At 40.2% G+C, this 19,555-nt stretch overlaps 1 protein-coding gene across 2 annotated transcripts; it reads right to left on the reverse strand.

Moving 5' to 3' along the window:
* Nucleotides 1–210: 210 nt before the first annotated feature.
* LOC135510168 (uncharacterized) lies at nt 211–19,444 on the reverse strand. 2 transcript variants are annotated; one of them, XM_064930955.1, is made up of 5 exons: nt 19,329–19,444; nt 16,630–16,656; nt 14,963–14,986; nt 14,142–14,378; nt 211–1,028 (listed from the first exon to the last, which is right to left on the reverse strand). In XM_064930955.1, exons 1-5 carry the CDS (start codon nt 19,345–19,347, stop codon nt 277–279), a joined length of 1,059 nt encoding a protein of 352 aa, XP_064787027.1. In that variant the 5' UTR covers nt 19,348–19,444; the 3' UTR covers nt 211–276. The 2 variants fall into 2 exon arrangements, with proteins under 2 accessions (XP_064787027.1, XP_064787026.1); XM_064930954.1 differs by having other exon boundaries at nt 211–1,031.
* Between the last annotated feature and the right edge of the window lie 111 nt (nt 19,445–19,555).

The raw sequence follows: 19,555 nt of genomic DNA on the forward strand, positions 1-19,555 counted from the left end.
TGGTGGGAAAAGGGGGAACCAAGACAAGTCGCACATGGGCATACAATACCCGTAGGTAGACTTTGTTAAATACACTAGTTAGAACTGGGCGGACCACCCACTGTATTTTTGGTTAGTTAGCTGTTGTTAAAGTAGGCTAGTCTAGCTTAGGGGCGTTTTTGAATACTTATTGTTTCTTTCCTTCGGTCCAGCTCAGCCCCCCCCCCCCAACTTACCGTGTGTTTTCAAATAAACCTTGAGTTTGACGGTAGATATCAGTTGTCCTGGTTATTTCGTTCACACTTTTAAATTGTCACTATTATAATTTGCCTGAGTTATGTTACGGGTCTCATTACCATCCCCTAGGACTGTCGGGCCAAAAGGGATTCGTAACACAGAGGTAGAGAGGTTCTTACCCAGGTGATAGACTAGATAAGGTTTATATTCCAGTGATATGTAACCAGAGGGAGAGAGGTTCTTACCCAGGTGATAGACTAGATAAGGTTTATATTCCAGTGATATGTAACCAGAGGTAGAGAGGTTCTTACCCAGGTGATAGACTAGATAAGGTTTATATTCCAGTGATATGTAACCAGAGGTAGAGAGGTTCTTACCCAGGTGATAGACTAGATAAGGTTTATATTCCAGTGATATGTAACCAGAGGGAGAGAGGTTCTTACCCAGGTGATAGACTAGATAAGGTTTATATTCCAGTGATATGTAACCAGAGGTAGAGAGGTTCTTACCCAGGTGATAGACTAGATAAGGTTTATATTCCAGTGATATGTAACCAGAGGTAGAGAGGTTCTTACCCAAGTCGTTGACAACGTCAGGGTCCTGATTCAGTAGAATCCTGTAAAAGTCTGATTTCACACTCCTTGAGTCTTCTGCTTCTTCTAGGTCCTGGTACAACTGTCTCATCTGGTCCTGGCTGGTCATCTGTTTAATCCTGGTGTCACAGTACAACTCATAGAACAGCTCATGAAGGATGGGCATCACCTTGGTAACCCTCCGAATGAGTTGATACTTATGGATGTCCACAAATATGGCTACTGAAAAGAGATGTAGAGTTATCTACTGTAGAACAAGAGGACATTACTAGTCAGGTTAGATGTAGAGTTATATACTGTAGAACAAGAGGACATTACTAGTCAGGTTAGATGTAGAGTTATATACTGTAGAACAAGAGGACATTACTAGTCAGGTTAGATGTAGAGGACATTACTAGTCAGGTTAGATGTAGAGTTATATACTGTAGAACAAGAGGACATTACTAGTCAGGTTAGATGTAGAGGACATTACTAGTCAGGTTAGATGTAGAGTTATATACTGTAGAACTAGAGGACATTACTAGTCAGGGTAGATGTAGAGTTATATACTGTAGAACTAGAGGACATTACTAGTCAGGGTAGATGTAGAGTTATATACTGTAGAACAAGAGGACATTACTAGTCGGGGTAGATGTAGAGTTATAGGATGGTTATACTGTAGATAGAGGACATTACTAGTCAGGGTAGATGTAGAGTTATATACTGTAGAACTAGAGGATATTACTAGTCAGGGTAGATGTAGAGTTATATACTGTAGAACAAGAGGACATTACTAGTCAGGGTAGATGTAGAGGACATTACTAGTCAGGTTAGATGTAGAGTTATATACTGTAGAACTAGAGGACATTACTAGTCAGGGTAGATGTAGTTATATACTGTAGAACAAGAGGACATTACTAGTCAGGTTAGATGTAGAGTTATATACTGTAGAACAAGAGGACATTACTAGTCAGGTTAGATGTAGAGTTATATAGTGCAGAACAAGAGGACATTACTAGTCAGGTTAGATGTAGAGTTATATACTGTAGAACAAGAGGACATTACTAGTCAGGTTAGATGTAGAGTTATATACTGTAGAACAAGAGGACATTACTAGTCAGGTTAGATGTAGAGTTATATACTGTAGAACAAGAGGACATTACTAGTCAGGTTAGATGTAGAGACATTTATATACGGTAGAACAAGAGGACATTACTAGTCAGGCTAGATGTAGAGTTATATACTGTAGAACAAGAGGACATTACTAGTCAGGTTAGATGTAGAGTTATATACTGTAGAACAAGAGGACATTACTAGTCAGGTTAGATGTAGAGGACATTACTAGTCAGGTTAGATGTAGAGTTATATACTGTAGAACAAGAGGACATTACTAGTCAGGTTAGATGTAGAGTTATATACTGTAGAACAAGAGGACATTACTAGTCAGGTTAGATGTAGAGGACATTACTAGTCAGGTTAGATGTAGAGTTATATACTGTAGAACAAGAGGACATTACTAGTCAGGTTAGATGTAGAGGACGTTACTAGTCAGGTTAGATGTAGAGGACGTTACTAGTCAGGTTAGATGTAGAGTTATATACTGTAGAACAAGAGGACATTACTAGACAGGTTAGATGTAGAGTTATATACTGTAGAACAAGAGGACGTTACTAGTCAGGTTAGATGTAGAGTTATATACTGTAGAACAAGAGGACATTACTAGTCAGGCTAGATGTAGAGTTATATACTGTAGAACAAGAGGACATTACTAGTCAGGTTAGATGTAGAGTTATATACTGTAGAACAAGAGGACATTACTAGTCAGGTTAGATGTAGAGTTATATACTGTAGAACAAGAGGACATTACTAGTCAGATGTAGATGTAGTTATATTACTGTAGTTAACAAGAGGACATTACTAGTCAGGTTAGATGTAGAGGACATTACTAGTCAGGTTAGATGTAGAGGACATTACTAGTCAGGTTAGATGTAGAGTTATATACTGTAGAACAAGAGGACATTACTAGTCAGGTTAGATGTAGAGTTATATACTGTAGAACAAGAGGACATTACTAGTCAGGTTAGATGTAGAGGACATTACTAGTCAGGTTAGATGTAGAGTTATATACTGTAGAACAAGAGGACATTACTAGTCAGGTTAGATGTAGAGTTATATACTGTAGAACAAGAGGACATTACTAGTCAGGTTAGATGTAGAGTTATATACTGTAGAACAAGAGGACATTACTAGTCAGGTTAGATAGAGGACATTATAGTCAGGTTAGATGTAGAGGACATTACTAGTCAGGTTAGATGTAGAGTAGAACAAGAGGACATTACTAGTCAGGTTAGATTAGATGTAGAACAAGAGGACATTACTAGTCAGGTTAGATGTAGAGTTATATACTGTAGAACAAGAGGACATTACTAGTCAGGTTAGATGTAGAGTTATATACTGTAGAACAAGAGGACATTACTAGTCAGGTTAGATGTAGAGTTATATACTGTAGAACAAGAGGACATTACTAGATGTAGAGGTTAGATGTAGAGTTATATACTGTAGAACAAGAGGACATTACTAGACAGGTTAGATGTAGAGTTATATACTGTAGAACAAGAGGACATTACTAGTCAGGTTAGATGTAGAGCTATATACTGTAGAACAAGAGGACATTACTAGTCAGGTTAGATGTAGAGGACATTACTAGTCAGGTTAGATGTAGAGTTATATTACTAGTCAGGTTAGATGTAGAGGACATTACTAGTCAGGCTAGATGTAGAGACATTATATACTGTAGAACAAGAGGACATTACTAGTCAGGTTAGATGTAGAGGACATTACTAGTCAGGTTAGATGTAGAGTTATACATTACAAGAGGACATTACTAGTCAGGTTAGATGTAGAGGACATTACTAGTCAGGTTAGATGTAGAGGACATTACTAGTCAGGTTAGATGTAGAGACATTATATAGGTTAGATGTAGAGACATTACTAGTCAGGTTAGATGTAGAGGACATTACTAGTCAGGTTAGATGTAGAGTTATATACTGTAGAACAAGAGGACATTACTAGTCAGGTTAGATGTAGAGTTATATACTGTAGAACAAGAGGACATTACTAGTCAGGTTAGATGTAGAGTTATATACTGTAGAACAAGAGGACATTACTAGTCAGGTTAGATGTAGAGGACATTACTAGTCAGGTTAGAACAAGAGGACATTACTAGTCAGGTTAGATGTAGAGTTATATACTGTAGAACAAGAGGACATTACTAGTCAGGTTAGATGTAGAGTTATATACTGTAGAACAAGAGGACATTACTAGTCAGGTTAGATGTAGAGGACATTACTAGTCAGGTTAGATGTAGATTATATACTAGGTTAGATGTAGAGGACATTACTAGTCAGGTTAGATGTAGAGTTATATACTGTAGAACAAGAGGACATTACTAGTCAGGTTAGATGTAGAGTTATATACTGTAGAACAAGAGGACATTACTAGTCAGGTTAGATGTAGAGTTATATACTGTAGAACAAGAGGACATTACTAGTCAGGTTAGATGTAGAGTTATATACTGTAGAACAAGAGGACATTACTAGTCAGGTTAGATGTAGAGGACATTACTAGTCAGGTTAGATGTAGAGTTATATACTAGTAGACATTAACAGGTTAGATGAGGACATTACTAGTCAGGTTAGATGTAGAGGACATTACTAGTCAGGTTAGATGTAGAGTTATATACTGTAGAACAAGAGGACATTACTAGTCAGGTTAGATGTAGAGAGGACAAGAGGACATTACTAGTCAGGTTAGATGTAGAGTTATATACTGTAGAACAAGAGGACATTTAGTCTAGAGGACATTACTAGTCAGGTTAGATGTAGAGTTATATACTGTAGAACAAGAGGACATTACTAGTCAGGTTAGATGTAGAGTTATATACTGTAGAACAAGAGGACATTACTAGTCAGGTTAGATGTAGAGTTATATACTGTAGAACAAGAGGACATTACTAGTCAGGTTAGATGTAGAGGACATTACTAGTCAGGTTAGATGTAGAGTTATATACTGTAGAACAAGAGGACATTACTAGTCAGGTTAGATGTAGAGTTATATACTGTAGAACAAGAGGACATAGAACAAGAGGACATTACTAGTCAGGTTAGATGTAGAGGACATTACTAGTCAGGTTAGATGTAGAGTTATATACTGTAGAACAAGAGGACATTACTAGTCAGGTTAGATGTAGAGTTATATACTGTAGAACAAGAGGACATTACTAGTCAGGTTAGATGTAGAGTTATATACTGTAGAACAAGAGGACATTACTAGTCAGGTTAGATGTAGAGTTATATACTGTAGAACAAGAGGACATTAAGTCAGGTTAGATGTTATATAGAGGACATTACTAGTCAGGTTAGATGTAGAGGACATTACTAGATCAGGTTAGATGTAGAGGACATTACTAGTCAGGTTAGAGTTATATACTGTAGAACAAGAGGACATTACTAGTCAGGTTAGATGTAGAGTTATATACTGTCAGGTTAGATGTAGAGTTATATACTGTAGAACAAGAGGACATTACTAGTCAGGTTAGATGTAGAGGACATTACTAGTCAGGTTAGATGTAGAGTTATATACTGTAGAACAAGAGGACATTACTAGTCAGGTTAGATGTAGAGTTATATACTGTAGAACAAGAGGACATTACTAGTCAGGTTAGATGTAGAGTTATATACTGTAGAACAAGAGGACATTACTAGTCAGGTTAGATGTAGAGGACATTACTAGTCAGGTTAGATGTAGAGGACATTACTAGTCACTAGATGTAGAGTTATATACTGTAGAACAAGAGGACATTACTAGTCAGGTTAGATGTAGAGGACATTACTAGTCAGGTTAGATGTAGAGGACATTATATCACTGTAGAAGAACAAGAGGACATTACTAGTCAGGTTAGATGTAGAGACTGTAGAACAAGAGGACATTACTAGTCAGGTTAGATGTAGAGGACATTACTAGTCAGGTTAGATGTAGAGTTATATACTGTAGAACAAGAGGACATTACTAGTCAGGTTAGATGTAGAGGACATTACTAGTCTGTTAGAACAAGAGGACATTACTAGTCAGGTTAGATGTAGAGGACATTACTAGTCAGGTTAGATGTAGAGTTTATATTACTAGTCAGGTTAGATGTAGAGGACATTACTAGTCAGGTTAGATGTAGAGGACATTACTAGTCAGGGATTAGATGTAGAGGACATTACTAGTCAGGTTAGATGTAGAGTTATATACTGTAGAGTCAAGAGGACATTACTAGTCAGGTTAGATGTAGAGGTTAGACATTACTATCAGGTTAGAGTTATATACTGCAGAACAAGAGGACATTACTAGTTCAGGTTAGATGAACAAGAGGACATTACTAGTCAGGTTAGATGTAGAGTTATATACTGTAGAACAAGAGGACATTACTAGTCAGGTTAGATGTTATATACTGTAGAACAAGAGGACATTACTAGTCAGGTTAGATGTAGAGTTATATAGGTTAGAACAAGAGGACATTACTAGGATGTAGAGTTATATATATACAGGTTAGATGTAGAGGACATTACTAGTCAGGTTAGATGTAGAGGACATTACTAGTCAGGTTAGATGTAGAGTTATATACTGTAGAACAAGAGGACATTACTAGTCAGGTTAGATGTAGAGTTATTACTAGTCAGGGATTAACAAGAGGACATTACTAGTCAGGTTAGATGTAGAGGACATTACTAGTCAGGTTAGATGTAGAGTTATATACTGTAGAACAAGAGGACATTACTAGTCAGGTTAGATGTAGAGGACATTACTGTAGAACAAGAGGACATTACTAGTCAGGTTAGATGTAGAGTTATATACTGTAGAACTAGATGTAGAGTTATATACTGTAGAACAAGAGGACATTACTAGTCAGGTTAGATGTAGAGTTATATACTGTAGAACAAGAGGACATTACTAGTCAGGTTAGATGTAGAGTTATATACTGTAGAACAAGAGGACATTACTAGTCAGGTTAGATGTAGAGTTATATACTGTTAGATGTAGATTACTACAGGTTAAGAGGACATTACTAGTCAGGTTAGATGTAGAGTTATATACTGTAGAACAAGAGGACATTACTAGTCAGGTTAGATTAGATGTAGTCAGGTTAGATGTAGAGGACATTACTAGTCAGGTTAGATGTAGAGTTATATACTGTAGAACAAGAGGACATTACTAGTCAGGTTAGATGTAGAGTTATATACTGTAGAACTAGAGGACATTACTAGTCAGGTTAGATGTAGAGGACATTACAAGAGGACATTAGTCAGGTTAGATGTAGAGTTATATACTGTAGAACAAGAGGACATTACTAGTCAGGTTAGATGTAGAGTTATATACTGTAGAACAAGAGGACATTACTAGTCAGGTTAGATGTAGAGGACATTACTAGTCAGGTTAGATGTAGAGTTATATACTGTAGAACAAGAGGACATTACTAGTCAGGTTAGATGTAGAGGACATTACTAGTCAGGTTAGATGTAGAGTTATATACTGTAGAACAAGAGGACATTACTAGTCAGGTTAGATGTAGAGGACATTACTAGTCAGGTTAGATGTAGAGTTATATACTGTAGAACAAGAGGACATTACTAGTCAGGTTAGATGTAGAGGACATTACTAGTCAGGTTAGATGTAGAGTTATATACTGTAGAACAAGAGGACATTACTAGTCAGGTTAGATGTAGAGTTATATACTGTAGAACAAGAGGACATTACTAGTCAGGTTAGATGTAGAGGACATTACTAGTCAGGTTAGATGTAGAGTTATATACTGTAGAACAAGAGGACATTACTAGTCAGGTTAGATGTAGAGTTATATACTGTAGAACAAGAGGACATTACTAGTCAGGTTAGATGTAGAGGACGTTACTAGTCAGGTTAGTTAGATGTAGAGTTACTAGTCAGGTTAGATGTAGAGGACATTACTATACTGTAGAACAAGAGGACATTTAGTCAGGTTAGATTAGATGTAGAGGACATTACTAGTCAGGTTAGATGTAGAGTTATATACTGTAGACATTACTAGTCAGGTTAGAAGAGGACATTACTAGTCAGGTTAGTTAGTTATATATGTAGAACAAGAGGACATTACTAGTCAGGTTAGATGTAGAGTTATATACTGTAGAACAAGAGGACATTACTAGTCAGGTTAGATGTAGAGGACATTACTAGTCAGGTTAGATGTAGAGTTATATACTGTAGAACAAGAGGACATTACTAGTCAGGTTAGATGTAGAGGACATTACTAGTCAGGTTAGATGTAGAGTTATATACTGTAGAACAAGAGACATTACTAGTCAGGTTAGATGTAGAGGACATTTACAGGTTAGATGTAGAGGACATTACTAGTCAGGTTAGATGTAGAGGACATTACTAGTCAGGTTAGATGTAGAGTTATATACTGTAGAACAAGAGGACATTACTAGTCAGGTTAGATGTAGAGGACATTACTAGTCAGGTTAGATGTAGAGTTATATACTGTAGAACAAGAGGACATTACTAGTAGAGAAGAGTTGTTATATACTTATTTTCTTCATGTGAATCACAGGGACTGGTTGTTTCATCCTAACATTAACCATTAACAGCTACATTTTCATTCCCAACCTAAACTAGGTTGAAACGTCCCTTTTTCAGGATCTTTCAACGATAATTTGAAAAAATCCAAATAATTCACAGATCTTCATTGTAAAGGGTTTAAACACTGTTTCCCATGCTTGTTCAATGAACCATTAACAATTAATGAACATGCACCTGTGGAACGGTCGTTAAGACACTAACAGCTTACAGACAGTAGGTAGTTTAGGTCACAGTTATGAAAACGTAGGACACTCAAGAGGCCTTTATACTGACTCTGAAAAACACCAAAGAAGGGTCCATGTTCATCTGCATGAACGTGCCTTAGGCATGCTGCAAGGAGGCATGAGGACTGCAGATGTGTCCAGGGGAATAAATTGCAATGTCCGTACTGTGAGACGCCTAAGACAGCGCTACAGGGGAGACAGAACGGACAGCTGATCATCCTTGCAGTGGCAGACCCCGTGTAACAACACCTGCACAGGATCGGTACATTTGAACATCACACCTGCGGGACAGGTTCAGGATGGCAACAACAACTGCCCGAGTTACACCAGGAATGCACAATCCCTCCATCAGTGCTCAGACTGTCCGCAATAAGCTGAGAGAGGCTGGACTGAGGGCTTGTAGGCCTGTTTTAAGGCAGGTCCTCACCAGACATCACCAGCAACAACATCGCCTATGGGCACAAACCCACCATCGCTGGACCAGACAGTACTGGCAAAAAGTGCTCTTCACTGACGAGTCACGGTTTTGTCTCACCAGGGGTGATGGTCGGATTCGCGTTTATCGTCGAAGGACTGAGCGTTACACCGAGGCCTGTACTCTGGAGTGGGATCGATTTGGAGGTGGAGGGTCCGTCAGGGTGTGTCACAGCATCATCGGACTGAGCTTGTTGTCATTGAAGGCAATCTCAATGCTCTTGAGTGACCGGGAAGACATCCTCCTCCCTCATGTGGTACCCTTCCTGCAGGCTCATCCTGACATGACCATCCAGGCTCATCCTGACATGACCCTCCAGCATGACAATGCCACCAGCCATACTGCTCGTTCTGTGCGTGATTTCCTGCAATACAGGAATGTCAGTGCTCTGCCATGGCCAGCAAAGAGCCCGGATCTCAATCCCAGTCAGCACGTCTGGGACCTGTTGGATTGGAGGGCGAGGGCTCGGGCCATTCCCCCCAGAGTCCGGAAACTAGCAGGTGCCTTGGTGGAAGAGTGAGGTAACATCTCACAGCAAGAACTGGCAAATCTGGTGCAGTCCATGAGGAGGAGATGCACAATAGTACTTAATGCAGCTGACTGAGCTGATACTGACTGTTACTTTTGACTTTGATCCCCCCCCCCCATTTGTTCAGGACACATTATTCCATTCCTGTTAGTCACATGTCTGTGGAACTTGTTCAGTTCATGTCTCGGTTGTTGAATCTTGTTAAGTTCATACAAATATTTACACACGTTAAGTTTGCTGAAAAGAAACGCAGTTGACAGTGAGAGGACGTTTCTTTTTTTGCTGAGATGGAGGTCACATCGCGCACCACTCCCTAGCATACTACTCGCCAATGTCCAGTCTCTTGACAACAAGGTAGACGAAATCCGAGCATTGGTTTCCTTCCAGAGAGACATCAGAGATTGTCACGTTCTCTGTTTCATGGAAACATGGCTCACTCGAGACATGCTATCGGAGTTGGTACAGCCACCTGGTTTCTTCACGCATCGTGCCGACAGAAACAAGCATCTTTCTGGTAAGAAGAAGGACGGGGGCGTATGCCTTATGATTAACGAGACGTGGTGTGATCATAACAACATACAGGAACTCAAGTCCTTCTGTTCACCTGACCTAGAATTCCTTACATTCAAATGCCGACTGCATTATGTACCAAGAGAATTCTCTTAGATTATAATCACAGCCGTGTATAACTTCAAGAGGGCCACCATTGTCCCTGTTCCCAAGAAAGCTAAGGTACCAGAGCTAAATGACTACCGCCCCATAGCAGTCACCTCAGTCATCATAAAGTGCTTTGAGAGACTAGTCAAGGACCATATCCCCTCCACCTACCTGACACCCTAGACCCACTCCAATTTGCTTACCGCCCCTATAGGTCAACAGACACACAATTGCAACCATACTGCACACTGCCCTAACCCATCTGGACAAGAGGAATACCTATGTGAGAATGCTGTTCATCGACTACAGCTCGGCATTTAACACCATAGTACTCTCCAAACTCGTCATCAAGCTCGAGACCCTGGGTCACAACTAGAGGTCGACCGATTATGATTTTTCAACACCGATTATTGGAGGACCAAAAAAGCAGATACCGATTAATCGGCTGATTTAAAAAAATATATTTTTTGTAATAATGACAATTACAACAATACTGAATGAACACTTATTTTAACTTAATATAATACATCAATAAAATCAATTTAGCCTCAAATAAATAATGAATCATGTTCAATTTGGTTTAAATAATGTAAAAACAAAGTGTTGAGAAGAACGTAAAAGTGCAATATGTGCTATGTAAGAAAGCTAACGTTTCAGTTCCTCGCTCAGAACATGAGAACATATGAAAGCTGGTGATTCCTTTTAACATGAGTCTTCAATATTCCCAGGTAAGAAGTTTTAGGTTGTTGTTATTATAGGACTATTTCCCTCTATACCATTTGTATTTAATTAACCTTTGACTATTGGATGTTCTTATAGGCACTTTAGTATTGCCAGTGTAACAGTATAGCTTCCGTCCCTCTCCTCGCTCCTCCCTGGGATCGAACCAGAAACACAATGACAACAGCCACCACATCGAAGCAGCATTACCCATACAGAGCAAGGGAAACAACCACCCCAAGGCTCAGAGCGAGTGAAGTTTGAAACGCTATTAGCGTGTGCTAACTAGCTAGCCATTTCACTTCAGTTACACCAGCCTCATCTCGAGAGTTGATAGGCTTGAAGTCATAAACAGCACAATGCTTGACGCACAACGAAGAGCTGCTGGCAAAACGCACGAAAGAGCTGTTTGAATGAATGTTTACGCGCCTGCTTCTGCCTACCACCGCTCAGTCAGATACTTGTATGCTCAGTCAGATTATATCTAGTAATATCATCAACCATGTGTAGTTAACTTGTGATTATGATTGATTGTTTTTTATAAGATAAGTTTAATAATGCTAGCTAGCAACTTACCTTGGTTTACTGCATTCGCGTAACAGGTATTCTCCTTGTGGAGTGCGACGAGAGAGAGGCAGGTCGTTATTGCGTTGGACTAGTTAACTGTAATGTGAAATCTGTCTTTCTGCCCCTCAACGAGGCAGTTAACCCACCGTTCCTAGGCCGTCATTGAAAATACGAATGTGTTCTTAACTGACTTGCCTATTTAAATACAGATTAAATAAAGGTGTAAAATATATATATATATATTTTTTAAATAAAACATAAAATCGGCGTCCAAAAATACAGATTTATCTGATTGTTATGAAAACTTGATTCATTCACATTCCGATTAATCGGTCAACCTCTAGTCTCAAGCCCTGGATTTTCTGACAGGCTGCCCCAGGTGGTGAAGGGAAGGGACATCTCCACTTTGCTGATCCTCAACACTATGGCCTCACAAGTGGCTGCTGCCAACATACTGACTCAAATCTCTAGCCACTTTATCATATCATATCATTTACTTTATCATATCATGTTTAAAATACCCATACATTACTCATCTCATATGTATATTCTGACCTCTATACCATCTACTGCATCTTGCCTATGCTGCACGGCCATCGCTCATCCATATATTTATATGTATATGTTCTTATTCCATCCCTTTACTTAGATTTGTGTGTAATAAGGTAGTTATTGTGGAATTGTTAGATTACTTGTTAGATATTACGGAACTAGAAGCACAAGCATTTAACTACACCCACATTAACATCTGCTAACCATGTGTATGTGACAAATAAAGTGTGAGTGGATTTGAGTTTATATATATATGTAAAGTATACAGCCAGTAGAGTACTGGTAACCCCTCAGAGCCTGGTTCCTCTCTACCCAGTACAGCCAGTAGTGGACTGGTCACCCCTCAGAGCCTGGTTCCTCTGGTCTACCCAGTACAGCCAGTAGAGGACTGGTCACCCCTCAGAGCCTGGTTCCTCTCTACCCAGTACAGCCAGTAGAGGACTGGTCACCCCTCAGAGCCTGGTTCCTCTGGTCTACCCAGTACAGCCAGTAGAGGACTGGTCACCCCTCAGAGCCTGGTTCCTCTCTACCCAGTACAGCCAGTAGAGGACTGGTCACCCCTCAGAGCCGGGTTCCTCTGGTCTAACAGTACAGCCAGTAGAGGAATGGTCACCCCTCAGAGCCGGGTTACTCTGGTCTACCAAGTACAGCCAGTAGAGGACTGGTCACCCCTCAGAGCCTGGTTCCTCTCTTCCCAGTACAGCCAGTAGAGGACTGGTCACCCCTCCGGGTTCTCTGGTCTACCCAGTACAGCCAGGACTGGTCACCCCTCAGAGCCTGGTTCCTCTGGCCAGTACAGCCAGTAGAGAACTGGTCACCCCTCAGAGCCTGGTTCCTCTGGTCTACCCAGTACAGCCAGTAGAGGACTGGTCACCCCTCAGAGCCGGGTTCCTCTGGTCTACCCAGTACAGCCAGTAGAGGACTGGTCACCCCTCAGAGCCGGGTTCCTCTGGTCTACCCAGTACAGCCAGTAGAGGACTGGTCACCCCTCAGAGCCGGGTTCCTCTCTACCCAGTACAGCCAGTAGAGGACTGGTCACCCCTCAGAGCCTGGTTCCTCTGGTCTACCCAGTACAGCCAGTAGAGGACTGGTCACCCCTCAGAGCCTGGTTCCTCTCTACCCAGTACAGCCAGTAGAAGACTGGTCACCACTCAGAGCCTGGTTCCTCTGGTCTACCCAGTACAGCCAGTAGAGGACTGGTCACCCCTCAGAGCCTGGTTCCTCTGGTCTACCCAGTACAGCCAGTAGAGGGCTGGTCACCCCTCAGAGCCTGGTTCCTCTCTACCCAGTACAACCAGTAGAGAGGTTCTTACCCAGGTGATAGACTAGATAAGGTTTATATTCCAGTGATATGTACCCAGAGGTAGAGGTTCTTACCCAGGTGATAGACTAGATACGGTTTATATTCCAGTGATATGTAACCAGAGGTAGAGAGGTTCTTACCCAGGTGATAGACTAGATAAGGTTTATATTCCAGTGATATGTAACCAGAGGTAGAGAGGTTCTTACCCAGGTGATAGACTAGATAAGGTTTATATTCCAGTGACATGTAACCAGAGGGAGAGAGGTTCTTACCCAGGTGATAGACTAGATAAGGTTTATATTCCAGTGATATGTAACCAGAGGGAGAGAGGTTCTTACCCAGGTGATAGACTAGATAAGGTTTATATTCCAGTGATATGTAACCAGAGGTAGAGAGGTTCTTACCCAGGTGATAGACTAGATAAGGTTTATATTCCATTGATATGTAACCAGAGGGGAGAGGTTCTTACCCAGGTGATAGACTAGATAAGGTTTATATTCCAGTGATATGTAACCAGAGGTAGAGAGGTTCTTACCCAGGTGATAGACTAGATAAGGTTTATATTCCAGTGATATGTAACCAGAGGTAGAGAGGTTCTTACCCAGGTGATAGACTAGATAAGGTTTATATTCCAGTGATATGTAACCAGAGGTAGAGAGGTTCTTACCCGGGTCGATGAGAAGGTCAGGTTCCAGATCCAGTAGAATCCTGTAAAAGTCTGATTTCATTTTTACCCCTCCAAAGGTTAGAGCCTCGTACAACAGTCTCATCTGGTCCTGTCTGGTCCTGGCAGCATGGATCTTAGAGTACGTCTCAGAACGGATCAAGTAAAATGCTATGGGAATCGCCATGGTAACACTCTGGATGAGGTAAACCACGTTTATGTTCACAAAGCAGACATCACCTAGAACGAAAACAGATGTTGAGTTATATAATGTAGAACAAGAGGACATTTCTAGTCAGGTTAGATGTAGAGGACATTACTAGTCAGGTTAGATGTAGAGGACATTACTAGTCAGGTTAGATGTAGAGTTATATACTGTAGATGTAGAGGACATTACTAGTCAGGTTAGATGTAGAGTTATATACTGTAGATGTAGAGGACATTACTAGTAAGGTTAGATGTAGAGGACATTACTAGACAGGTTAGATGTAGAGTTATATACTGTAGAACAAGAGGACATTACTAGTCAGGGTAGATGTAGAGGACATTACTAGTCAGGTTAGATGTAGAGTTATATACTGTAGAACAAGAGGACATTACTAGTCAGGGTAGATGTAGAGTTATATACTGTAGAGCAAGAGGACATTACTAGTCAGGTTAGATGTAGAGGACATTACTAGTCAGGTTAGATGTAGAGGACATTACTAGTCAGGTTAGATGTAGAGGACATTACTAGTCAGGTTAGATGTAGAGGACATTACTAGTCAGGTTAGATGTAGAGTTATATACTGTAGAACAAAAAAGGTTAGAAAAGAGAGACTCACGCTTCACTTCCCTTTTCAATTTGTCTGTGGAGGAAATGCAGTATTACGAATATTGATTAATATGTGTTTTCTGGTTTTAAAACACATGACAATACATTACAACCATGAGGTCTGTGATTAACAGTTGACCCATCAGAATTATAGTAATAAACCATGAGGTCTGTGATTAACAGTTGACCCATCAGTATTATAGTGATAAACCATGAGGTCTGTGATTAACAGTTGACCCATCAGTATTATAGTAATAAACCATGAGGTCTGTGATTAACAGTTGACCCATCAGTATTATAGTAATAAACCATGAGGTCTGTGATTAACAGTTGACCCATCAGTATTACAGTAATAAACCATGAGGTCTGTGATTAACAGTTGACCCATCAGTATTATAGTAATAAACCATGAGGTCTGTGATTAACAGTTGACCCATCAGTATTATAGTAATAAACCATGAGGTCTGTGATTAACAGTTGACCCATCAGTATTATAGTAATAAACCATGAGGTCTGTGATTAACAGTTGACCCATCAGTATTATAGTAATAAACCATGAGGTCTGTGATTAACAGTTGACCCATCAGTATTATAGTAATAAACCATGAGGTCTGTGATTAACAGTTGACCCATCAGTATTATAGTAATAAACCATGAGGTCTGTGATTAACAGTTGACCCATCAGTATTATAGTAATAAACCATGAGGTCTGTGATTAACAGTTGACCCATCAGTATTATAGTAATAAACCATGAGGTCTGTGATTAACAGCTGACCCATCAGTATTATAGTAATAAACCATGAGGTCTGTGATTAACAGTTGACCCATCAGTATTATAGTAATAAACCATGAGGTCTGTGATTAACAGTTGACCCATCAGTGTTATAGTAATAAACCATGAGGTCTGTGATTAACAGTTGACCCATCAGTATTATAGTAATAAACCATGAGGTCTGTGATTAACAGTTGACCCATCAGTATTATAGTAATACACCATGAGGTCTGTGATTAACAGTTGACCCATCAGTATTATAGTAATAAACCATGAGGTCTGTGATTAACAGTTGACCCATCAGTATTATAGTAATAAACCATGAGGTCTGTGATTAACAGTTGACCCATCAGTATTATAGTAATAAACCATGAGGTCTGTGATTAACAGTTGACCCATCAGTATTATAGTAATAAACCATGAGGTCTGTGATTAACAGTTGACCCATCAGTATTATAGTAATAAACCATGAGGTCTGTGATTAACAGCTGACCCATCAGTATTATAGTAATAAACCATGAGGTCTGTGATTAACAGTTGACCCATCAGTATTATAGTAATAAACCATGAGGTCTGTGATTAACAGTTGACCCATCAGTGTTATAGTAATAAACCATGAGGTCTGTGATTAACAGTTGACCCATCAGTATTATAGTAATAAACCATGAGGTCTGTGATTAACAGTTGACCCATCAGTATTATAGTAATAAACCATGAGGTCTGTGATTAACAGTTGACCCATCAGTATTATAGTAATAAACCATGAGGTCTGTGATTAACAGTTGACCCATCAGTATTATAGTAATAAACCATGAGGTCTGTGATTAACGGTTGACCCATCAGTATTATAGTAATAATCATAATCTCTATATGTGAAACTCTAACAAGACAACAGTTCACTTACGTTGTTCTTCTCTAATCTTCTTCTTCTCTGTAGAAAACAAATGTATAAATCATTACAATAATAATCATTAAAAGCCTCGAGCCGATTCCTAATTAATTCCTCTAATAATCTTTAACCAAAATCTGTGACTTCAAGACTGTCCGTGCTATTTGGCTGTTCAGAATCGGCAAATTAAAGCCTGGTTAAACCCACCTTCAGTATGTTTAATATCTCTGACTGAGGGACTCTTAATGATGAGACATCAAGGACCAGTCAGACATCAAGGACCAGTCAGAGGTCAAGGACCAGTCAGAGATCAAGGACCAGTCAGAGATCAAGGACCAGTCAGAGGTCAAGGACCAGTCAGAGATCAAGGACCAGTCAGAGATCAAGGACCAGTCAGAGATCAAGGACCAGTCAGAGGTCAAGGACCAGTCAGAGGTCAAGGACCAGTCAGAGGTCAAGGACCAGTCAGAGGTCAAGGACCAGTCAGACATCAAGGACCAGTCAGAGGTCAAGGACCAGTCAGAGGTCAAGGACCAGTCAGAGGTCAAGGACCAGTCAGACGTCAAGGACCAGTCAGACGTCAAGGACCAGTCAGAGGTCAAGGACCAGTCAGAGGTCAAGGACCAGTCAGAGGTCAAGGACCAGTCAGACATCAAGGACCAGTCAGAGGTCAAGGACCAGTCAGAGGTCAAGGACCAGTCAGAGATCAAGGACCAGTCAGAGATCAAGGACCAGTCAGAGATCAAGGACCAGTCAGAGATCAAGGACCTCCTTCACTCACGCCGCCAAACTTACCCTAGTAAAACTGACTATGCTGCCGATCCTCGACTTCGGCGATGTCGTCTACAAAATAGCTTTCAATACTCTACTCAGCAAACTGGATGCAGTTTATCACAGTGCCATCCGTTTTGTTACTAAAGCACCTTATACCACCCACCACTGCGACTTGTATGCTCTAGTCGGCTGGCCCTCGCTACATATTCGTCGCCAGACCCACTGGCTCCAGGTCATCTACAAGTCCATGCTAGGTAAAGCTCCGCCTTATCTCAGTTCACTGGTCACGATGGCAACACCCATCCGTAGCACGCGCTCCAGCAGGTGTATCTCACTGATCATCCCTAAAGCCAACACCTCATTTGGCCGCCTTTTGTTCCAGTTCTCTGCTACTTGTGACTGGAACGATTGCAAAAATCGCTGAAGTTGGAGACTTTTATCTCCCTCACCAACTTCAAACATCTGCTATCTGAGCAGCTAACTGATCGCTGCAGCTGTACATAGTCTATTAGTAAATAGCCCACCCAATTCTACCTACCTCATCCCCATATTGTTTTTATTTATTTACTTTTCTGCTCTTTTGCACACCAATACATACCTGTACATGACCATCTGATCATTTATCACTCCAGTGTTAATCTGCAAAATTGTAATTATTCGCCTACCTCCTCATGCCTTTTGCACACAATGTATATAGTCTCTCTTTTTTTCTACTGTGTTATTGACTTGTTAATTGTTTACTCCATGTGTAACTCTGTGTTGTCTGTTCACACTGCTATGCTTTATCTTGGCCAGGTCGCAGTTGTAAATGAGAACTTGTTCTCAACTAGCCTACCTGGTTAAATAAAGGTGAAATAAACTAAATAAATGAATAGAGTCTAATGGACAGTATATGAGTCATTCCTAGTTATATCCTGATCTAATACAGGACTGGTCTGAAGGTAACCTGGTATAAATGAATAGAGTCTAATGGACAGTATATGGGTCATTCCTAGTTATATCCTGATCTAATACAGGACTGGTCTGAAGGTAACCTGGTATAAATGAATAGAGTCTAATGGACAGTATATGGGTCATTCCTAGTTATATCCTGATCTAATACAGGACTGGTCTGAAGGTAACCTGGTATAAATGAATAGAGTCTAATGGACAGTATATGGGTCATTCCTAGTTATATCCTGATCTAATACAGGACTGGTCTGAAGGTAACCTGGTATAAATGAATAGAGTCTAATGGACAGTATATGGGTCATTCCTAGTTATATCCTGATCTAATACAGGACTGGTCTGAAGGTAACCTGGTATAAATGAATAGAGTCTAATGGACAGTATATGGGTCATTCCTAGTTATATCCTGATCTAATACAGGACTGGTCTGAAGGTAACCTGGTATAAATGAATAGAGTCTAATGGACAGTATATGGGTCATTCCTAGTTATATCCTGATCTAATACAGGACTGGTCTGAAGGTAACCTGGTATAAATGAATAGAGTCTAATGGACAGTATATGGGTCATTCCTAGTTATATCCTGATCTAATACAGGACTGGTCTGAAGGTAACCTGGTATAAATGAATAGAAGTGAATAGAGTATTGTTGTTCGTTGTTCTAAAATGACTTAAATAGTTTTCCCTCATCAACAACAACAAAATTAATAACTGAAATATCACACTTGTTTAATGATGAGACATCAAGGACCAGTCAGAGATCAAGGACCAGTCAGAGATCAAGGACCAGTCAGAGATCAAGGACCAGTCAGAGATCAAGGACCAGTCAGAGATCAAGGACCAGTCAGAGGTCAAGGACCAGTCAGAGGTCAAGGACCAGTCAGACATCAAGGACCAGTCAGAGGTCAAGGACCAGTCAGAGGTCAAGGACCAGTCAGAGATCAAGGACCAGTCAGAGATCAAGGACCAGTCAGACATCAAGGTTAAACTCACCTGTATGTTTTCTCCACATGTAGACACCAATATAAGCTGCAAGAACTGCAACAGCTGCTGCTGCTATTAGTAGACCTACAATCAAGCCGACTTGTGATTTAGGAAACACTTCATCTGAAACAGAGAAGCCATGTCAAACCATTACAACACTACATATATACTGTACAGGAAGTAAAGCATCATTTATAAATACTACTGAACAGACCAATAAGGTCATCCCCTAGGAA

This window comes from Oncorhynchus masou, chromosome 23 (assembly GCF_036934945.1).
Source record: "Oncorhynchus masou masou isolate Uvic2021 chromosome 23, UVic_Omas_1.1, whole genome shotgun sequence".
Taxonomy (NCBI): domain Eukaryota; kingdom Metazoa; phylum Chordata; class Actinopteri; order Salmoniformes; family Salmonidae; genus Oncorhynchus; species Oncorhynchus masou.